The 19,483-nt window shown below is 46.4% G+C and overlaps 1 protein-coding gene across 3 annotated transcripts in view; it reads left to right on the forward strand.

Moving 5' to 3' along the window:
- The first annotated feature begins 1,251 nt into the window (after positions 1–1,251).
- Positions 1,252–19,483, forward strand: part of LOC138807035 (Y+L amino acid transporter 2) — a 38,434-nt gene continuing 20,202 nt past the window's right edge. For 2 of the 3 annotated variants that reach the window (XM_069992604.1, XM_069992606.1), the window contains exons 1-4: positions 1,252–1,286; positions 5,637–5,784; positions 7,026–7,096; positions 15,255–15,959. In XM_069992604.1, coding sequence (XP_069848705.1) covers positions 15,437–15,959 — 523 coding nt within the window. In that variant the 5' untranslated portion in view covers positions 1,252–1,286; positions 5,637–5,784; positions 7,026–7,096; positions 15,255–15,436. Of the gene's footprint in view, positions 1,287–5,636; positions 5,785–7,025; positions 7,097–12,036; positions 12,065–15,254; positions 15,960–19,483 lie in introns of all 3 variants that reach the window. The other variant, XM_069992605.1, reaches the window with a different exon arrangement.

The following is a 19,483-nucleotide window of genomic DNA, read 5'->3' on the forward strand; positions in this document are numbered from 1 at the left end:
CCATCCCTTAGCTCTTTTGTTCATCAAGGCTGGTGCTTTTACTATTTGAGTCACAGCTCTACTTCCAGCTTGTGCTGGTTAACTGGAAATAAGTGTTTCATGGATTTTCCTGCCTGGACTAACTTCTGACCACCATCCCCAGATCTCAGCCTTCTGGGTAGCTAGGATTATCATTGTGAGCCCCTGACTCCAGGTTTTATGGCCAGTTGTGGCCAATGAGTGACAAGTGTCCCTTCTGCCCCCTCTGGAGGTAAAGTGTCAGACAATTGATCCATATATATATGCTTCCCCTACACACACACACACACTTTTGAAGGTGGTTTAGGCAAAGGATAGGATGAGGGCAGCACAAGAATGGGTCCCTAGATCTCTACGGAGGAGGATGGAAAGGTTTTGTTTTTTTTTTTTTTTTAGGAAATATGAAGTCAATGCAATTTGTATCTTAGAAGCATCCCTACCGTGGGATGGGTGCAGGAGCAGGTTAGAGATTCGTAGGCGATCAAGCTAGGGAGATGGGATGCAGGCTCTGGGGAGGGGGAAGGATGAAAAGGCAGGGTGCTGTCATTTTTGGCTTATGCGCTCAGTGGAGGGGACACGGGTCTGAGTGTGATCTGAGACCAACCAGAGTGTGTGCAGTGTGGACACCAGTCAGGGCTGGAATCTAAGAGGGAGGGTGCAGGGGTCCATGCAGTCAAGAGACCTTAGACAGAGTGAGGAAGGGCAAGCAGAGGGAGAAGGGGAGGACTAGAGGGTGCAGTAGGGGGCATCAGCAGGGCTAGGCAAGACCAGGACAGTGTCCCAGGAAGGTCTGGGGTGGCTAGGGGTGTCTGGGAGGTGCTGGGTGGTCTTCCTGGTGTCCCTGGGCAGTCACGGGGTGGGGCAGGTGTGGGTAGGGAGCTTTGTGTGAACTTGTCCGGGGTCTCCCGGGCATGGGGCCCCGGCCCAGGACAGGTGTCCAGTCCAGTATCCTGAAGCCGAGGTCGGTGACCCAGCCGGTCCCGCTGGATCCACTGGAGGCCGGGGTCGCCCGACCATCTCTTCCCCCGGCCCGGCCTCCCATCTGTCCCCTGGGTCCCGGCCGCCCATCGGCCCCGCCTCGGCGTCCGGAAGCCCCTGGGGCCCAGAGCGGCTGGGCTCCCTCGCGGAGTCGGCTCCGGACACGGCTCGCCGGGCAGCGATCCGGTGGCGGTGACGCGGGACCCGAGCAGGCGGGGCGGGGCGGGGCCTGAGCAGCCGCGGAGGCCGCGCTACGGAGCATCCTGGAGGAGGCGCCTGGCCACCGGGAGGTAACCGGCCGGGGCGCCGGGGCGCCGGGGCGCGGGGCCGGGCTGGGGTCGGGCCTCTAAGCCTCCTGAGGAAGGCGGGGAGGGGGAGCCGAACGCTCGGAAGCCGCCGCCGCCGCCGCCGCCGCTGCTGCGCGCGCGCGCGCGGGTGCTGGATGCGGGCCGGAAACGAAGGGCGCGGGGCGGACGAGCCGGCCGCGTGAGGGACGCGGCGGGGGCCGGGGACGCCAGAAGGGCGGGAGACCCGCAGGATGAGAAAGTGTGTGCGCGCGCGCGTGCGCGTGTGTGTGAGAGAGCGAGCGAGCGCGCGCGCGCGCTGATGGTGGCTTTGTCACCGGCCGCAGCTGAGGTTTAGCGAAGGTCCTTGCCTTCCATCGCAGAGTAGAATCCACGGACTAGTCACGGAGGGTGAGAAAACGTGGCAGAGTAAACAGACAGACAGCAGACAGACAGACAGACACACTCTAGCGGAGTACCCGTGGTGCGTCCACAGGGAGAGGCACAGCTCTTGGGGATTATGGGGGGGGGGGGAGAGGATCTGGCTGTACAAGTTACACAAAGCTGGGCGCTTTGTCTCTGCTCTGAGCAGCCCTGGCATTATTTCTTTGACTTTCCTGGCTAAGAATGCCTCCAACAGATCCTGCCACAACGCGGATCGTTGTCCTTGAGCCCCGGAGGCGCCCTTTTGGGGCAGGTGGCTTAAGTTTGACTTTTCTCAGAAGACACACATTCTGTAGGACAAGTGTTCCTTGTTGGGGGGCGGGGGGCGAGGAATGCAGCCCTCAGGAAGGAACGCAAAGATGGCCCTTCTGTTATTTCTAAACACCCTAGTTCTGAGCTGCCTTCATTCACCAGGCCTCACTTGCCTGAAGTTATCCTGCTTCATTTCCCCCCAAAAGGACTTTTGTTCCCTTCATCTTCAGGGAAAGAAGAGCTCTGCATTTCCTGTTCGCTGGCCATACCTCATTTTCCCCCTAGGCTTCAGCTTTACTAGTGGGGGAGACCCTGAGTGTGTGGGGGGGGGGGAGACTGTGTGCGAGGGGGGGAGACTGTGTGTGAGGGGGGAGAGGGAGGGAGATGGGGGAGGGGGGGTGGAGGAAGCTATTGAATGTAAGAGATCCTGAATTGGGTGAGGTGAAAGAGAGGGGAAAAAAAAATGGGTGTGTGGGAGACTGGACTGGAGGAGACCCTGTATATGGGGGTGACCACGTGTGTGCGGAAGAGGAAACACCAGATTTGAGTATGTGACTGACCAAGACTGAATATGTGAGACCCTGAGAGAGAGAGAGAGAGAAAGAGAGAGAGAGAGAGAGAGAGAGAGAGAGGAAATAAACTGGAGCGAAGGTGACTGTGGGGGGACTGTTTGTGAAAAAGGACTCATCTGGTGTGAGGGTCACTGAATAGGTGAGACCCTGAATGTGGGGAAGAACAAGTGCATGAGAGAAAGCCAGGGCTGTGAGGGTGACCCTGAATGTGAGACCACGTGTGTGAAAGAGGAAACACTGTCTTTTTTTTTTTTTTTTTTGCTGCTCCTGTCACCGGATGGAGGTGAGGTTTAGTGAAGCTTCCCTTTAAATATAGAAACTCTTCACTTAGGGTCCTTGACTTCGATCATAGAATAAGAATAAAAGTCACAGTGGTAAGAAAACTTGGCAGAGCTTTATTGAGTACATAAACGAGGCAGACAGACAAAAAAGCAGACTGAAGGGCAGGGGCACACTCTGGCAGAGTGTGGGTGCTCTCAGGGACATAGAGACACAAACACAGACACGTACACACACAAGACAGACCCAGAGAGGGAGAGACAGACATACACACATAAAGAGACAACCAGAGACACACACACACACAGCTCCTTGGACTGTTGGAGTATTTATAGGGTAAAGGCAGTGGGTCTGCCTTCAAGTTATGCAAAGCTAGGTTCTTTGTCTTTGCTCTAACCACACCTGGTGTGTTTCCAGGTAAGAATGCATGTTGCCATAAAACAGGTCAGGTGCCCTGCTATCTGCATTTTGGGGCATCCTGTCAGTTAATCCTTGGGTGAGAAATGCATCCCTCAGTTGTCTCTCTTTGAAGCAAAAATAGCATTCTTAAGTTTCTTTTTTTTTTTCTTTTTTCGTTTTTTTGGGTCCAGTCGTGGGGCCTGAACTCTGGGCCTGGGCACTGTCCCTCAGCTCTTCAGCTCAAGGCTAGCGTTCTACCACTTGAGCCACAGCGCCACTTCCGGCTTTTTTCTTTTTGCTTATGTGGTGCTGAGGAATCGAACCCAGGGCCTTGAGCATGCAAGGCAAGCGCTCTACCACTGAGCCACCTTCCCAGCCCGCATTCTTAAGTTTCTAAGTATTTGAGTTGCATTCATCAGGCCTCCTTTTCTTAAGTTTATCCTGCTTGAACTCAGGGATTGGGCTCTGTCACTGAGCTTCTTTTGCTCAAGGCTAGCACCTCTACTTCTTTTTTGAGCTCCACTTCTGGCTTTTTTATTTTAGTTTAGTGGAGGTAAGAGTCTCAGATTTTCCTTCCTGGGCTGGCTTCAAACCATGATCCTTAGATCTCAGCCTCTGAGTAGCTAGGATTATACAGGTGAGTCACCAGTGCCCAGCTTTTCTTTTTCTTTCTCTCTTTTTTTTCTTTTTTCCTCTCTCTCTTTCTCTCTCTCTCTCTCTCTCTCTCTCTCTCTCTCTCTCTCTCTCTCTCTCTCTCTCTCTCTCTCTCTCTCTCTTCCCCCCCCCCCCCAGGAGAGGAGCACATGGCACCTGTCCCTATCCACCTAGTGGGAGGGTCTGGGGGCAGGAAGTGGGTGCTCAGGTAGGTCTGGGCGGAGAGAGGGAGTGGCCAGTTGTAGGGCGGGAATTCCCGGGGCATAATGCTAACATTGGAAATTGAGTGTATGGGAGACCTTGAGTGTGCGGGAGACCACACGTGTGAAAGCGGAAAAAGAAAACAAAGGATATGAGAGGACTGTGTGTGAGACCCTGAGTGAAGGCAATGGCCAGTGCGAGGGAGACAGAGTGGCCTTGAGTGAGAGTCTGACTACCATATTCTATAATGGTCAATAATTAGGAATCAGCATCTCATTTAATAGATGTCTTGGGGGAACTTCTCATGGGCACTGGGCTATGTCCTTGGTGATACAGTTAAAAAGAATTCAGTCTCTGACCTTGATCAGGGTGAAAAAACCTACTGCCATAGCCAGCTAATGTAACAGCATCATGGCAGAACGCAGCCAGACATCTGTTATCTTCTTTCTGAGATGCTGCTCCCCTGTTTGAAGATCTAGGAGCAGTGGACTTAAAGTCTGTAACTGCTTCCTAAGATCCTTTTCACCTCTTTGCCTGTCCTTCAGGAAATGGCCCAGACTGCCTATATTACTAAGGTCCCATTGTGATTGTACATGGATGGCTTTTGCTTCTTCCTGACTGAAGTCTCAGACATTACATGACTTGTTATATTTGCTACTTCTTTCAAGCCTAGTTCCCAGTATCTCCCTCACCTGTACCTCCTTCCTTTATTTGGCTGTGGATATATTTTTATTATAGACCAAAAAAGTGTATTCCAATTAAGTGACCTATCTTCCTGGAACTTATTTTTTTTTTTGTTGGTCGTGGGGCTTAAACTCTATGCCTGGGCGCTGTCCCTCAGCTCTTCAGCTCAAGGCAGGTGCTCTACTTTATTAGCCACAGTGTCACTTCTGGTTTTCTGAGTGGTTTGTTGGAGTCTCAAGGAGTTTCCAGCCTGGGCTGACTTTGAACTGCGATTCTCAGATCTCAGCCTCCTGAGTAACTAGAATTATAGGCGTGAGCCACCAATGCCCAGCTTTTTTTTTTTTTTTTTTTTAATGTTAGTTCTGGGGCTTGAACTCAGGGCCTAGATGCTGTCCCTGAGCTCTTTTTGCTTAAGGCTGGTGCTCTACCACTTTGAGCCATAAGACCCAATTCTGGTTTTGAGTGGTTAATTGGAGATAAAAGTCTCATTGTGACTTTTCTACTTCTACTCAGGCTGGCTTTTAACCATGATCCTCAGGTCTCAGCTTCCTGAGTAGTTAGGATTATATGTGTGAGCCATCAGCAGCCGGCTCCCTGGAACTTTTGGCAGAAGAAACTTCTACAAAAGTTAAGCAATGATGTGCTCGTGAGCCACAAGGTCCTGGAACAACTAGCTGCCTTAACATGCATGATTTGAAATTTTCAAGCTCTTTCTGATATATTTGAGTTGATTACTTCAGTCATATGCCCTGTGGATATGATGGAGCTCAGCAATTGAGGGCTTATAAATTTAGATTTTACAAAGGGAAATGACCATTTTGCTGCTTACTAGATCCATTTCTCTCTCTCTCTCTCTCTTTTTTTTTGGCAGGTTACACCTATTCTTTGTTGCAAATTAAATGGCCAAAACAGACAAGTGGAATTAGCCCTTGCTGTAGTGAATTCGTTTTCTTCTCAGAATTGACCCATTTATGATGAAGTGGCTTATAAGAGTGTGATTTTTACTTATTTGGTGGCAGGTGAGTATCATTGCTGTCTTTATTGACTCTTTTTGGCCTTTGTGATTTATAAAACTTACTAATCAGGCGCCGGTGGCGGTGGCTCATGCCTGTAATCCTAACTACTCTGGAGGCTGAGGTCTAAGGATCACAATTCAAAGCCAGCCCAGGCAGGAAGCTCTGTTATCTGCATATGAACACAACACTAGTAAAAATAGATGGCTTAAGCCAGCACTGGTGACTCACACCTATAGTTCTAGCTACTCAAGAGGCTGAGATCTGAGGATGGAGATTTGAAGCCAGCCCAGGTAGGAAAGTCCAGGGGATTCTTATCTCCAATTAATCATAGAAAAAGCCAAAGTGGCACTGTGGCTTAAATGGTAGAGTGCTTGCCTTGAGCAAAAGGAATTCAGGGACAGTGTCTAGGCCTAGTTCAAGCCTCAGTACCTGCAAAAGAAAAAAAAACTTACATTAGTTATGTATTAGTATTAATGTTATATAACACTGTAATTTTATTGTTGTTGTTGTTATTATTATTTGTGGGTCCTGGGGCTTAAACTCAGGGTTTAGGCACTGTTCCTAAGTCTCTTTTGTGCTCAAAGCTCAGGCTTTACCACTAGAGCCACAGCACCACTTCTGGCTTTTTCTGAGTAGTTTACTGAGATAAGAATCTCATGGACTTTCCTGCCTCAGCGGTTTTGAACCTTGATCCTCAGATCTCAGCCTCCTGAGTTGCTAGGATTAAGGAGTGGTCTACCAGTACTCAGCTCTGTAGTTTACAATATACATTATTATTATTATTATTATTATTATTATTATTATTATTATTATTATTATTATTATTATTAGTGGTTGTAGGGCTTGAACTCAGGGCCTGGTGCTGTCCCTGAGCCTCTTTGTACTCAAGGTTAGCACTCTTACCACTTGAACCACAGTGCCACTTCCGGTTTTTGAATGGTTAATTGGACATAAGAGTCTCATGGGGATTTTTCTACCTGGGCTGGCTTTGAACCACAATCCTCAGATCTCAGCCTCCTGAGTACTATATAAATATTGTAATGTATAAATAAAGTATATCTTTAGATCTCTTCCTAAAGAGTACTTGTCAGAGTGAAAAAAAATTGCAAAGAGCTATTGTGACTACATTATAGTTTTGAATTCATTTGTATTAGTCACAAAAGTGCTACCTATTCCTCAAAATAAATCCATAATCCAGCTTTCTTTTCTTATTTTTATTTCCTTTTTTTTCTTTTTAAATTGAGTCTTATACAGCTAAGACTACCCTCAAACTTAAGATTGTCCTGGTGTAGTCTTCAGAGTGCTGGGATAATAGGTGAGTACCATTGTGCCCCTCTTTCTAGCTTTCTCTCTCCCTTTCTCCCTTTCTCTCTCTTTCCCTTCATCCCTCCCTCCCTTCCTTCCTTCCTTCCTTCCTTCCTTCCTTCCTTCCTTCCTTCCTTCCTTTCTTCCTTCCTTCCTTCCTTCCTCTGTGTGTGTGTGTGTGTGTGTGTGTGTGTGTGTGTGTGTGTGTGTGTGTGTGTGTGTGTGTGTGTGTGTGTGTGTGTGTGTGTGTGTGTGTGTGTGTGTGTGTGTGTGTGTGTGTGTACTCAGGGCCTTGAGCTCTTACTTTAGATTTTTTTGGTTCAAATCTGATTCTCTACCAGTTGAGCTACACCTTGTTAGGTTTTTAAAAAGAGGTAACCGAGTAAGAACAGCACCACACACATGGTATTCAAGAAAAGGGTAGATTTATTCAGTAGACCTGCTGGGACCGGGCTAGGTTGGCAGCTGGCAAAGAGGGCGTCTCCTCTGGTCCTGGGTTAGGCTTTATCTAGGGTAGGGGTGGGGAAAGGTGTGGCCAGGTATAGGGAAATGGGACCGGATAAGAGGAGGTGGGACCAGGTTGGAGAAAGGTGTGGCCACATCAGATCCATGTGATTTCAGTGGATTCGGATGTGACCTCTTCCAGGTATCCCCGTTGCCTAGGTAACCCAGGTACTGGGCAGGGTCTGCTCGCCATCCAGGAATGGACCTTACACACCTCCAATTTCAACTTTTTACTTGTTAGAGATAAGAGTCTCTTGGATTTGTTTGTCAAAGTTGGTTTTGAACCTTGATCTTTAGATCTCAGCCTCCTAAATAGCTAGGATTATAGGCATGGGACACCAACACCAGGCTTTGAGTGCCTTCCTTCCTTTCTTTCTTTCTTTCTTTCTTTCTTTCTTTCTTTCTTTCTTTCTTTCTTTCTTTCTTTCTTTCTCCTTCCTTCCTTCTTTTTTATTATTTTTTTTAGGTCCGGTTATGGGACCTGAACTCTGGGCCTGGGTGCTGTCTCTCAGCTCTTCAGCTCAAGGCTAACCCTCTACCACTTGAGCCACAGCACCACTTCTGGCTTTTTTCTTTTTGGTTATGTGGTACTGAGGAATTGAACCCAGGGCCTCATGCATGCAAGGCAAGTGCTCTACCACTGAGCCACCTTCCCAGCCCCTTCTTTCTTTTTTTTTTTTTGTGATAAGGTCTTATAATATAGCTCAGGCTGGCCTCAAGCTATACCCAAGCTGTATAAGTCTTCAATCACAGTTTATCTTTAAATAATATTACATTGCTTCACATGTAATAAAAGAACCTTACAACAGCATTCTCTCAAATCTTCCTATTCTTTATGGTATTGTTGTTAGACGTTTTACTTTTACATATGTTATAAACCCATAATAGATTGGTACTATTTTTTTCCTTTAAGTATCAATTGTATTTTAAAGCAATTAAAGACACATAATGGTATTTAGTGATTTTTTTTTTTTTTTTTTGCCAGCCCTAGGGCTTGAACTCAGGGCCTGGGCACTGTCTCTGAGCTTCTTTTGCTCAAGGCTAGCACTCTACTACTTGAGGCACAGTACCACTTCTGGCTTCTCTGTTTATGTGGTACTGAGATGTCGACTCTAAGGCTCCATGCATGCTAGACAAGCACTTTACCACTGACCTACATTCCCAGCTCTACATAATGTTTTATATTTACCTCGGACCATTTAATATTGTCCTATATCTCTTAAATATTGTGTCCTGTTTTACTTTTGCTTTTTTCCATTTTGTTTTATTTATTTTTTACTTTTTATTTTTTTGGGGGGTCTGGTCCTGGGGCCTGAACTCTGGGCCTGGGTACTGTCCCTCAGCTCTTCAGCTCAAGGCTAGCGCTCTACCACTTGAGCCACAGCACCACTTCCGGCTCTTTTCTTTTTTCTTATGTGGTGCTGAGGAATCGAACCCAGGGCCTCATGCATGCAAGGCAAGCTCTACCACTGAGCCACCTTCCCAGACCCTCCATTTTGTTTTAAATAGTTTTCTTCTGCTAAAATTCCACATTTTTTCCCCACCTTACTTACTTTTAATGTACTAATTATAGTTATTTTATTTCTAATTTTTGGAGGTTGTTGGGATTGAAAAAGAACATGTTTTATTAGATGAGGATCTTGTTATGTTGCTTAGGTTGGTTTCAAGCTCCTGGCTCAAGCAAATCCTCCACCTCAGCCTTGTTAAGTACCTGAGACCACAAGTGTGCAACACAGGTCTTGACTCCTCATTTTTTAAAAAAAATTTTTGTTGCCGGGCGCTGGTGGCTCACGCCTGTAATCCTAGCTACTCAGGAGGCTGAGATCTGAGGATCGCGGTTCAAAGCCAGCCCGGGCAGGAGAGACTGTGAGACTCCTATCTCCAAAAAACCACCAGAAAACCGGAAGTGGCGCTGTGGCTCAAGTGGTAGTGCGCTCGCCTTGAGCTGAAGAGCTGAGGGACAGCGCCCAGGCCCAGAGTTCAAGCCCCACGACCGACAAAAAAAAAAAAAAAAATTGTTATTTTCCTTCCTTCCTTCCTTTCTTTCTTTCTTTCTTTTTTTTTTTTTGTCGGTCGTGGGTCTTGAACTCTGGGCCTGGGTGCTGTCCCTGCGCTCTTCAGCTCAAGGTGAGCACTCTACCTCTTGAGCCACAGCGCCACTTCCGGTTTTCTGGTGGTTTATTGGAGATAAGAATCTCACAGAGGGGGCTGGGAAGGTGACTCAGTGGTAGAGCGCTTGCCTTGCATGCCTGAGGCCCTGGGTTTGATTCCTCAGCACCACATAAGCAAAAAGAAAAAAGCCAGAAGTGGCGATGTGACTCAAGTGGTAGAGTGCTAGCCTTGAGCTGAAGAGCTGAGGGACAGTGCCCAGGCCCAGAGTTCAGGCCCACAACCGGACCCCCCCCAAAAAAAAAAAAAAAAGAATCTCACAGAGGAAGTGGTGCTGTGGCTCAAGTGGTAGAGTGCTCACCTTGAGCTGAAGAGCTCAGGGACAGCGCCCAGGCCCAGAGTTCAAGCCCCGCAACTGACAAAAATAAAATAAAAAAAGAGAGACCAGACTTTGGGGCTGGGAAGGTGGCTCAGTGGTAGAGTGCTTGCCTTGCATGCTTGAGGCCCTGGGTTCGATTCCTAAGTACCATATAAGCAGAAAAAGCCAGAAGTGGCGCTGTGGCTCAAGTGGTAGAGTGCTAGCCTTGAACTAATGAGCTAAGGGATAGCGCCCAGGCCGAGTTCAGGCCCCACAAACAACAACAACAGCACCAAAAAAAAAAAAAAAAGAATCTCACAGACTTTCGTGCCTGGGCTGGCTTTGAACCAAAAATCCTCAGATCTCAGCCTCCTGAGTAGCTAGGATTACAGGTGTGAGCCACCAGCACCTGGCTTACCTTGCCTCTTGATAGTTATTTTCTGTGTGTGTGTGTGTGTGTGTGTGTGTGTGTGTGTGTGTGTGTGTGTGTGTGTGTGTGTACTGTTGCTTGTAACAGGTTATTGAATGCTGGACTTCGTATGTAGAGCAGAAGACTGAGCTATGTGTTTATTCTGGGGAATAAATTCTTTTGTTAGGTTGTTGGTAAGGGAGTTTGAGCCCATGAGAAGAGTCTGTTTGGGTTTTGTTGTTGCTGTGGTTACCTTAGGTAAACCTTACTTCAGATCCCTCTTGTAATTCCTTTATAACCCTCTTGGGTTTAGGGTTGCTTTGCTTTGCTTGGGGATAAGACTTTTTCTCAGTGTTTATACTCTGCCCTTGGCTTTAGTTCTTTTCCATGCACAGTCTACCACACTCTGGCAGACTGCCATTGGTTATTCCTGGATGCTTGCCAACATGATGGTGGGGAGCCGAAAAGTTCTCTCTGGTTCAGCCTCAGTCTTGGGGAGTTTTCTTGAGTCTTCAGGGTAGAACTTTTTGGGTGATTCTCTCTCCTAGATAGAAGATACCTCTAATGGTCTTGAGCAGAATTTCCTGCCTCTTCCCACCTTTCCACTCTCCCAAGCATAAAGGGTTTGTCCAATTTTCTCTGGTTGTGTTCTTTTACCCTGTTCTAGTGACAGAGTTTGCTAATATTTTTTCAGGGCTTTATAATTTTTTGTTCTTTAAAGGAGAAGGGTTTGGGCGGACCTTTACATTTTCTTCTTCCAGGGCCAGCACTACTGAGGAGGATTTTTTTCTTGTTTCCTGCCCAGTGTTTCCTGTGAATAACTACTGAGTCTGTAGAGAAAAACCTCAGTGTCTGTGTTTTTGTTAACCTGAACCTGACCTTTAGTAGCTTATTAAAATTGCACTTGAATTCTTACCCACCTGTATGGTAGTCTTTTACCTAGTGCCATGAGAAAGCCAAACCTTGCATTTCTTTCTCCTTGAGGGTACCTGTGTTTCCTTCTTTTTTTTCTTTTTTTCTTTTGCTGCCTTGAACTCAGGGCCTTTCGTTTATTTGACTTGTTTGTTATGTTGGCATTCTACCACTTGAGCCATGTCCCTAGCTTTTTTATTTTTGGTCGGTCATGGGGCTTGAACTCTGGGCTTGGGCACTGTTCCTGCACTCCTCAGCTCAAGGTGAGTGCTCTACCACTTGAGCCACAGCACCACTTCCAGTTTTCTGAGTGGTTATTGGAGATAAGAATCTCACGGACTTTCCTGCTTGGGCTGGCTTTGAACCAAGATCCTCAGATCTCAGCCTCCTGAGTAGCTAGGATTACAGGCGTGAGCCACCTGTGCCCTGCTCTAGCTTGGCTTTTGCTAGTTAGTTTGGAAATGGAGTCTTGTGGACTCTTCTGTCCCCAACTGGTTTTGAACTTCAATCTTGGGGATCTCATCCCCAATAAGTAACTAGGATTACAGGCATGAGCCACTGGTACGTTATACTTTACATATATTTTATACTGTATTTAATCTTCTAGTGAAATGAACTTTTAACTCTTTTCTTTCCTTTAATTCTTCCATGCTTCCAGAATTTGTCTCCCAGCAACATTAACCCTGGTAAGGAACAGTTCACATTTTATCATAGTTTCATGTTGTCCAATTTAATGTAAAAGGTCAGTACAGTGGCTGGGAAGGTGGCTTAGTGGTAGAGTGCTTGTCTAGCAAGCATGAAACCCTGGGTTTGATTCCTTAGTACCACATACACAGAAAAAACCAGAAGTGGTGCCATGGCTCAAGTGGTAGAGTGCTAGCCTTGAGCAAAAGAAGCTCAGAGACAGTGCCCAGGCCCTGAGTTCAAGCCCTAGGTGAAGCCAGGTGCTGGTGGCTCACACCTATAATCCTAGCTACTCAGGAGGCTGAGATCTGTGGATCATAGTTCAAAGCCAGCCCCAGCAGGAAAGTCCATGAGACTGTTTATCTCCAACAAACCACTAGAAAACCGGAAGTGGTGCAAACTGGGAAGAGCCGAGGTCAGAGAAAGGTGGGATCTAGCTAGTTTTTGATCTCATGTCTTTCTACAAGGACATGGTCTACTTTTCTGTGTTCTCAGCACAGAGTCATACGATGTAGGTGCTTGGCACCTGTCTCTGCTTGAGTTTAAATATAGAGGAAAGGTGTGGAGTTGTGTGACCAAGCTATTGTGGGACTTGGCCGTTTGGCCTTAGGGAACTTGCTAGTGTTATATCACCTGCTGCTCTTGTTATCAAAGAACAATTTTAATTACTTTGGTCTAGTGGTAACCACTTTATCAAATGAGGAGAAAGAATCCTCAGTTGCTCTTACTTAGGACTCCTGGGCTGGAGGAAGAATCTTTCTAAACTTCAGCAATAGCCTTGTTTTTCATATAGATAAGAACTCTGCATGTCCAAGACTGCCACTGAGCAGTTTCCCCAGTGTATCAGACAGATGTAAACAAATTATGTGAGACAAAAGGAATACCTGGTAACCACAATCCCTGACCTCTCCCATCTAAGGGCTGAGAGAAGTAAGGAAGTTGGAGTGGCCACTTGGGCCACTTTGTTGAGTTAGGTAGAAAAAGGCAATCTAGATCTCTTTTATGACTCAACGTGAGAATGAATAAACAGTTAGGGAGCTAGTTACTGGATTTGTTCCCACAGACGCCTGAGCTCACCTGACAGGACATGTGCATACAAATATACTTCCACATGCCTGCACAGAGAAACCTGCATGGCTTGAGCCCAGCCTCATCTAAGCAGGTGTAAATAGACTCAACTCTCCTGGGACCAGGGAAGGCTACCAGTGTTCCAGTGGAGATTTGTCATGGGGCTTGAACTGGCTTGGACGCTGTCCTTGTGCTCTTCAGCTCAAGGCAAATGCTCTACCCCTTGAGCCACAGCGCCACTTCCCGTTTTCTAGTGGTTTATTGGAGATAAGAGTCTCATGGACTTTTCTGCCTGGGCTGGTTTTGAACCATGATCCTCAGATCTCAGCCTTCTCAGTAGCTAGGATTACAGGTGTGAGCCACTGGTGCCCAGCCCCAGTGGAGTTTTTTCACTTGGGTTGAGGTTCAGACTCTGGAAAGGTATTCAGGTAAAGCAGGAATTTTGGGTGGGGGGCTGTGGAGATCAGAGTTTTCAAGAACTACTCACTCTTGGATCTGGGAAGGTGGCTCAGTGGTAGAGGGCTTGCCTTGCATGCATGAGTCCCTGGGTTCGATTCCTCAGCACCACATAAGCAGAAAGAAAAAAGCCAGAAGTGGCGCTGTGGCTCAAGTGATAGAGCGCTGCCCTTGAGCTGAAATGCTGAGGGACAGCGCCCAGGCCCAGAGTTCAGGCCCCATTACCGGACCCCCTCCAAAGAAAAAAAAAAAGAACTATTCACTCTCAAGTGACAGAAGCTCTGAACTTGTTCTGAGCTCTCTGAGATCAGAATCGGGGACATATATCTTTGGTTAGTAGAGAAGAGGATTCTGGGAATATTGATCACATTCTTATTCCTGGCAGGTATCCCTTTGACTGTCAAGGACTGACTCCTGGGTGAAACTCACACAGCTCACCATATTCCTTTCTCCAGAAGATGAGATGGGTTTGATGAGTCTGATACATAGGAAGGAAGTGAGGGAGAAGGCCACAATGGGGTATAGGGTCAAGAAAGTTCTTGTCTTCCTCTGACAGATTTTGGATCCTTCATGGGTAGATTACTGTGGGATCTAACTTTCTTGAGGTTTCTAGATTAACCTCCCATCCAAAGGTGGCAGGTTTGTGTCTGCCATCTCCCTACAGTATGCTTTCCACTGCCTATGCTTTCCAGTATCTATGGCCAAGAGAAGCCTATGGCTTTGGTTGGGTTCTGGAGTAGTGTTGTGGGAGAATGTCTTTGTAACCCAGGGTAATAGTGAGGAGTGTGCTGATGAAGACTGAAACAAATGAGACCATAATGACTTAGTCTCAGATTAGGATACCCCGTGGATGTCCTTTCTCCCTCTTTTCTCATTCTGTAATCTTCTTTCTTTTGGGTATTTGGGCAAAGTATTGGTTGTGCTAGAACAATGTGGAGAGTAAAATAGGTGTGTGAGTGTGTGACATGTGGCTGTGCATTTTCATAGAGGACCTCCCTTTGGTCATCTCTGCAATAGTGATATGATATATATTCTTTTCTTTCTCTCTCTTTTTCTTTCTCTCTCTCTTCTTTTGTTCTTCCTCTTTCTTTCTTTCTTTCTTTCTTTCTTTCTTTCTTTCTTTCTTTCTTTCTTTCTTTCTTTCTTTCTTTCTTTCTTTCTTTTTTGTCAGTCATGGGGCTTGAACTCAGGGCCTGGGAGCTGAGCTCTTTTTGCTTAAGAGTAGTACTCTACCACTTTGTACAATAGCACTACTTCCAGTTTTCTGGTGGTTAGTTAGCGATAAGAGTCTCATGGAGTTTCCAGTCCAGGTTGGCTTTGAACCCTAATCCTCAGATCTCAGCCTCCTGAGTAGCTAGAATTATTGGCGTGAACCACTAGCACCCAGCATGACATGTTTCTTATTATAAATTATCACCAGATCATGCCTTACCTCTTTTTTTTTTTTTTTTGCTAGTACTAGGGCTTGAACTCTGGGCCTGGGCACTGTCCCTGAGCTTCTTTTGTTCAAAGCTAGCACTCTACCACTTGTCACAGTGCCACTTCTGGCTTTTTCTGCTTATGTAGTACTGAGGAATCAAACCCAGAGCTTCATGCATGCTAGGCACTCTACCACTAAGCCACCTTCCCAGCCCAGATCATGACTTAAATCATTATATTTTTTTCCAGGAGCAGTGGAGATCTGCCTGCCTTCATTTTCCCTGTGCCTTGAAGTGGGAACTGAGGCTTATTGATTACATGTATGGCAAGCTATCCCTAAGGAGACCCCTCACCAGCAACTGACTTAGACTGGACAAACTAGTTTTCTTTGCCAGGCCACAGAAAATACAAGCATATAGTAGCCATTTGCTATGGAAGCCCGGGAGCATGGGGGACCTGCCCCTACCTACCACCTCCTCACCTCAGCTAGCCAGCCCAGGATGGAAGAGGATGTCAGCTTGCCATCTAGAGAGAACTCAGAAACTGTGCAGCTGAAGAAGGAAATTTCCTTGCTGAATGGGATCAGCCTGGTGGTGGGCAACATGATTGGCTCAGGGATCTTTGTCTCACCCAAAGGAGTATTGGCACACACGGCCTCCTATGGCTTGTCACTAGTTGTCTGGTCCATTGGTGGACTCTTCTCTGTTGTGGGTGCCCTTTGCTATGCAGAGCTGGGGACCACCATCACCAAGTCAGGGGCTAGCTATGCTTATATTCTAGAGGCCTTTGGGGGCTTCATTGCCTTCATCCGCCTGTGGGCCTCACTGCTAATTGTGGAGCCCACCAGTCAGGCCATCATCGCCATCACCTTTGCCAACTACATCATCCAGCCCTCCTTCCCCACGTGTGATCCCCCCTATGTGGCCTGCCGTCTTCTTGCTGCTGCCTGCATCTGTAAGTATGAGGGCTGGGTGTAGGAGAAAGTGAGGAGGGGTGGGATGCTGTGATAATTGTGTGGGCATCATTTATTTGAAGAGCATGCTTTTGTTCTTTTGGGAGGAGGGAGGTGTCTTACTGTTTGAAGATGTCATTTCACCAAAGTTGTTTGGTCCTGAGAGAGAAATAAGCATAAAGGATGGGGAAGGGAGAAGTCTGAATCTGTTCGTGGCTGTCCCTAAAATCTGTTCCCTATCCGTGTAACAAATTGGTACACGTCTCATGTTTTTTTTGTCATTTTTTTTTGTGTTTTCTCTGTGTGTGTGTGTGTGTGTGTGTGTGTGTGTGCGTGCGTGCGTGTGCTTGTCGATCATGGGGCTTGAACTTAGGGCCTGACCAGTGTCCCTGAGCTCAAAGCTCAAGGCTATCCCTCTACCACTTTGAGCCACAGCTCTACTTTGGTTTTTGAGTGGTTAATTGTAGATAAGCGTCTCAGGGAACTTTTCTGCCTGGGCTGACTTGGAGCCCTGATCCTCAGGTATCAGCCTCCTGAGTAGCTAGGATTATAGGCAGGAGCCACTGGTGACTGGCTAGTCAGTGTTTTGATTGGTGCCAGTATCATTACTTATAACTTAACAAAGAAAAAATAATAATGTTGAGACTTTTATTCTGCTGAAAAGAAAAAGTAGAGGTGGGGTGATGGTGGGGTGGTGGAGGTAGTAGTGTTTTACCTCCAAGCTATTCATCATAAGCCTGTTTAAAGGCATCAGTGAGGACTTCTCTAGACTATGGGGGTACGGAGGGGGGCGGTTCCAAAGCTTTATGCCTTAACTCACAGGACCCTTCTTTCCTGTCACTGTCATTCTTTGTGTTCTATTCTAAGCAGCAGGCAGCATACCAAAATGGCTTTTATCCATTGATGTTTCAGATTTCTTTAAGCTTAATTTGTAAACAAGCTCTTCAAAAAAAGAACAGCCAGTAAGAGGAAGGTAGCTTCTATACCACATTTAGTCTTCTGGTAACAGCCTGAGAGATTCCAGTAGATCCCTATTTTCCTTTCCCTCTTATGAGGTAGAAAAGAGGGTTTCTAGGTGAAATGACAAAAAGGAGAGATTACTGTGAATTTAATCTAGCCATGCAGAACTAGTGCTTAAGTGAGCCTAGAATTCCCTGTATTCCTTAGCACTGTGTTGCCAGCGGCACTTGATTATACTGTTCGCTTTTTATCTCTGCTTGCAAAAACTTTGGCTGCACATATAGTTTATCCACAAGACTAAAAATAGACCGAGGGAGCTGGGCACTGGTGGCTCACACCTGTAATCCTAGCTACTCAGGAGGCTGAGATCTGAGGATCGAGGTTCAAAGCCAGCCAGGGGAAGAAAGTCTGTGAGACTCTTATCTCCAATAAACTACTCAGAAAAAACCCAAAGTGGCATTATGGCTCAAGTTGTAGAGCACTAGCCTTGAGCACAAAGAGGCTTAGGGACAGTGCCCAGGCCCTGAGTTCAAGCCCCAGGACCAGCAAAAAAAATAAACTGATGGTACTTTAGAGTTAGCAATAAAGAATTGTTTATTATTATTATTATTATTATTATTATTATTATTATTCAAATCCTGGGGCTCTACTACTAAACCACATTTCCCAGCCCAATAACTGTACATTATACTATGCCTCTTGACTTTAAGGATTTAAAAAATTATGCAAAAAGTGAGAGGGAAACAAATAATCCTGGAAGGAAGAAGAAAAGTGTGTGGATAGCTAGGTGTCTCATGGGCTTTGGCCAGTGTGATTCTAGTCTCACTAAATGCTTAAAAGGAAAGTAATCTTGTGATGATAGAATATGTACATCAAGGTGTTGGAGGTGTGGTTCAGTTGGTAGAGCACTAGTCAGAGAATGAAAGTGGCAAGTACTGAGTTTGAGTCCCTGTCTTGGGCCTAAAAAGATACGTTCATCAAGGAGAAAATTTAAATACTCTCAAATCTACCGAAGATGAGTATGGGGGGGAAAATGATGGTGGCTTCATGCATGCGAGGCAAGCACTCTACCACTAAGCCACATTCCCAGCCCCAACTTTTTTTTTTTTTTTTTGGTCAGTCTTTTGTTATGGGGGAATGAACTCTGGACATTGTACTTGCTAGGCAAGCGCTTTGCCACTGAGTTGCTCTGCTTTATTTTATTTTATTTATTTATTTATTTTTTGTTGTTGTTGTTTTGGGTCCGGTTGTGGGGCCTGAACTCTGGGCCTGGGCGCTGTCCCTCAGCTCTTCAGCTCAACGCTAGCGCTCTACCACTTGAGCCACAACGCCACTTCCTTCTTTTTTCTTTTTGCTTATGTGGTACTGAGGAATCAAACCCAGGACCTCAGGCATGCAAGGCAAGCGCTCTACCACTGAGCCATCTTTCCAGCCCCTTGCTTTATTTTTTTTGTGGTTGCAGTACTATGGCTTGAACTAAGGGCCTTGTGCTTTGTGCTCTGGCTTCCTTTCTTGCTCATGGCTGGTCTTCTACTACTTGAGCCATATCTTCAATACTATATACTGGTTTTTAATTTTATTGTTTTTTTTTTTTTTTGGGTCCAGTCATGGGGCCTGAACTCTGGGCCTGGGCACTGTCCCTCAGCTCTTCAGCTCAAGGCTAGCGCTCTACCACTTGAGCCACAGTGCCACTTCCGGCTTTTTTTTTTCTTTTTGCTTATGTGGTGCTGAGGAATCGAACTCAGGGCCTCAGGCATGCAAGGCAAGCGCTCTACCACTGAGCCAACTTCCCAGCCCCAATTTTATTGTTTTTTATTTATTTTTGCAGGTACTAGTGCTTTAATTCAGGATCTTGTGCTCTCTTGTGACATGACTGGTGTTCTACTGCTCCAGCCCAGATTTTTTTTTTTTTTCTAGTTAATTAGAGATAGTGTCTCAGGTCTTTTCTGCTCAGGCTATCTTTGAACTTCAGTCTTCAGATCTCAGCCCCCTGAATAGCTAGGATTTCAGACTTGAGCCACTGGCTCGGGGGTCTTCTGGTTTTGTGTGTGTGTGTGTGTGTGTGTGTGTGTGTGTGTGTGTGTGTGTGTGTGTGTGTGTGTGTGTGTGTGTGTGTGTGATTTGACTCGGGGGTCTTCTGGTTTTGTGTGTGTGTGTGTGTGTGTGTGTGTGTGTGTGTGTGTGTGATTTGAACTTAGGGCCTAAGTGCTGTCCCTGAGCTCTTTTTCCCTTAAGACTAGTGCTCTACCACTTGAGCCATAGTGCTACTTCTGAGTTTTGAGTGGTTAATTGGAGTCCCTGGCTGGCATTGAACTGCAATCCTCAAATCTTAGCCTCCTGAATAGCTGGGATTATAAGTGTGAGCCACTGGTGCTTAGCTGATATTCTTCTTCTTAAATATAGTACACCACTCTACCCCTACTCTTATTTCATGAAATGTTCTTCAAGAGCAATATTTTAAAGTTCTTGTCTGCCTGGACTGGCTTTGAGCCAAGATCCTCCAGATCCCATCTTCCTGAGTAACTAGGATTATAGATGTGATCCACTGTCACCTTGCTAAAATGAG

Source organism: Dipodomys merriami, unplaced genomic scaffold (assembly GCF_024711535.1).
Source record: "Dipodomys merriami isolate MVZ:Mamm:240054 unplaced genomic scaffold, mDipMer1.0.p SCAF_41, whole genome shotgun sequence".
Classification (NCBI taxonomy): Eukaryota; Metazoa; Chordata; class Mammalia; order Rodentia; family Heteromyidae; genus Dipodomys; species Dipodomys merriami.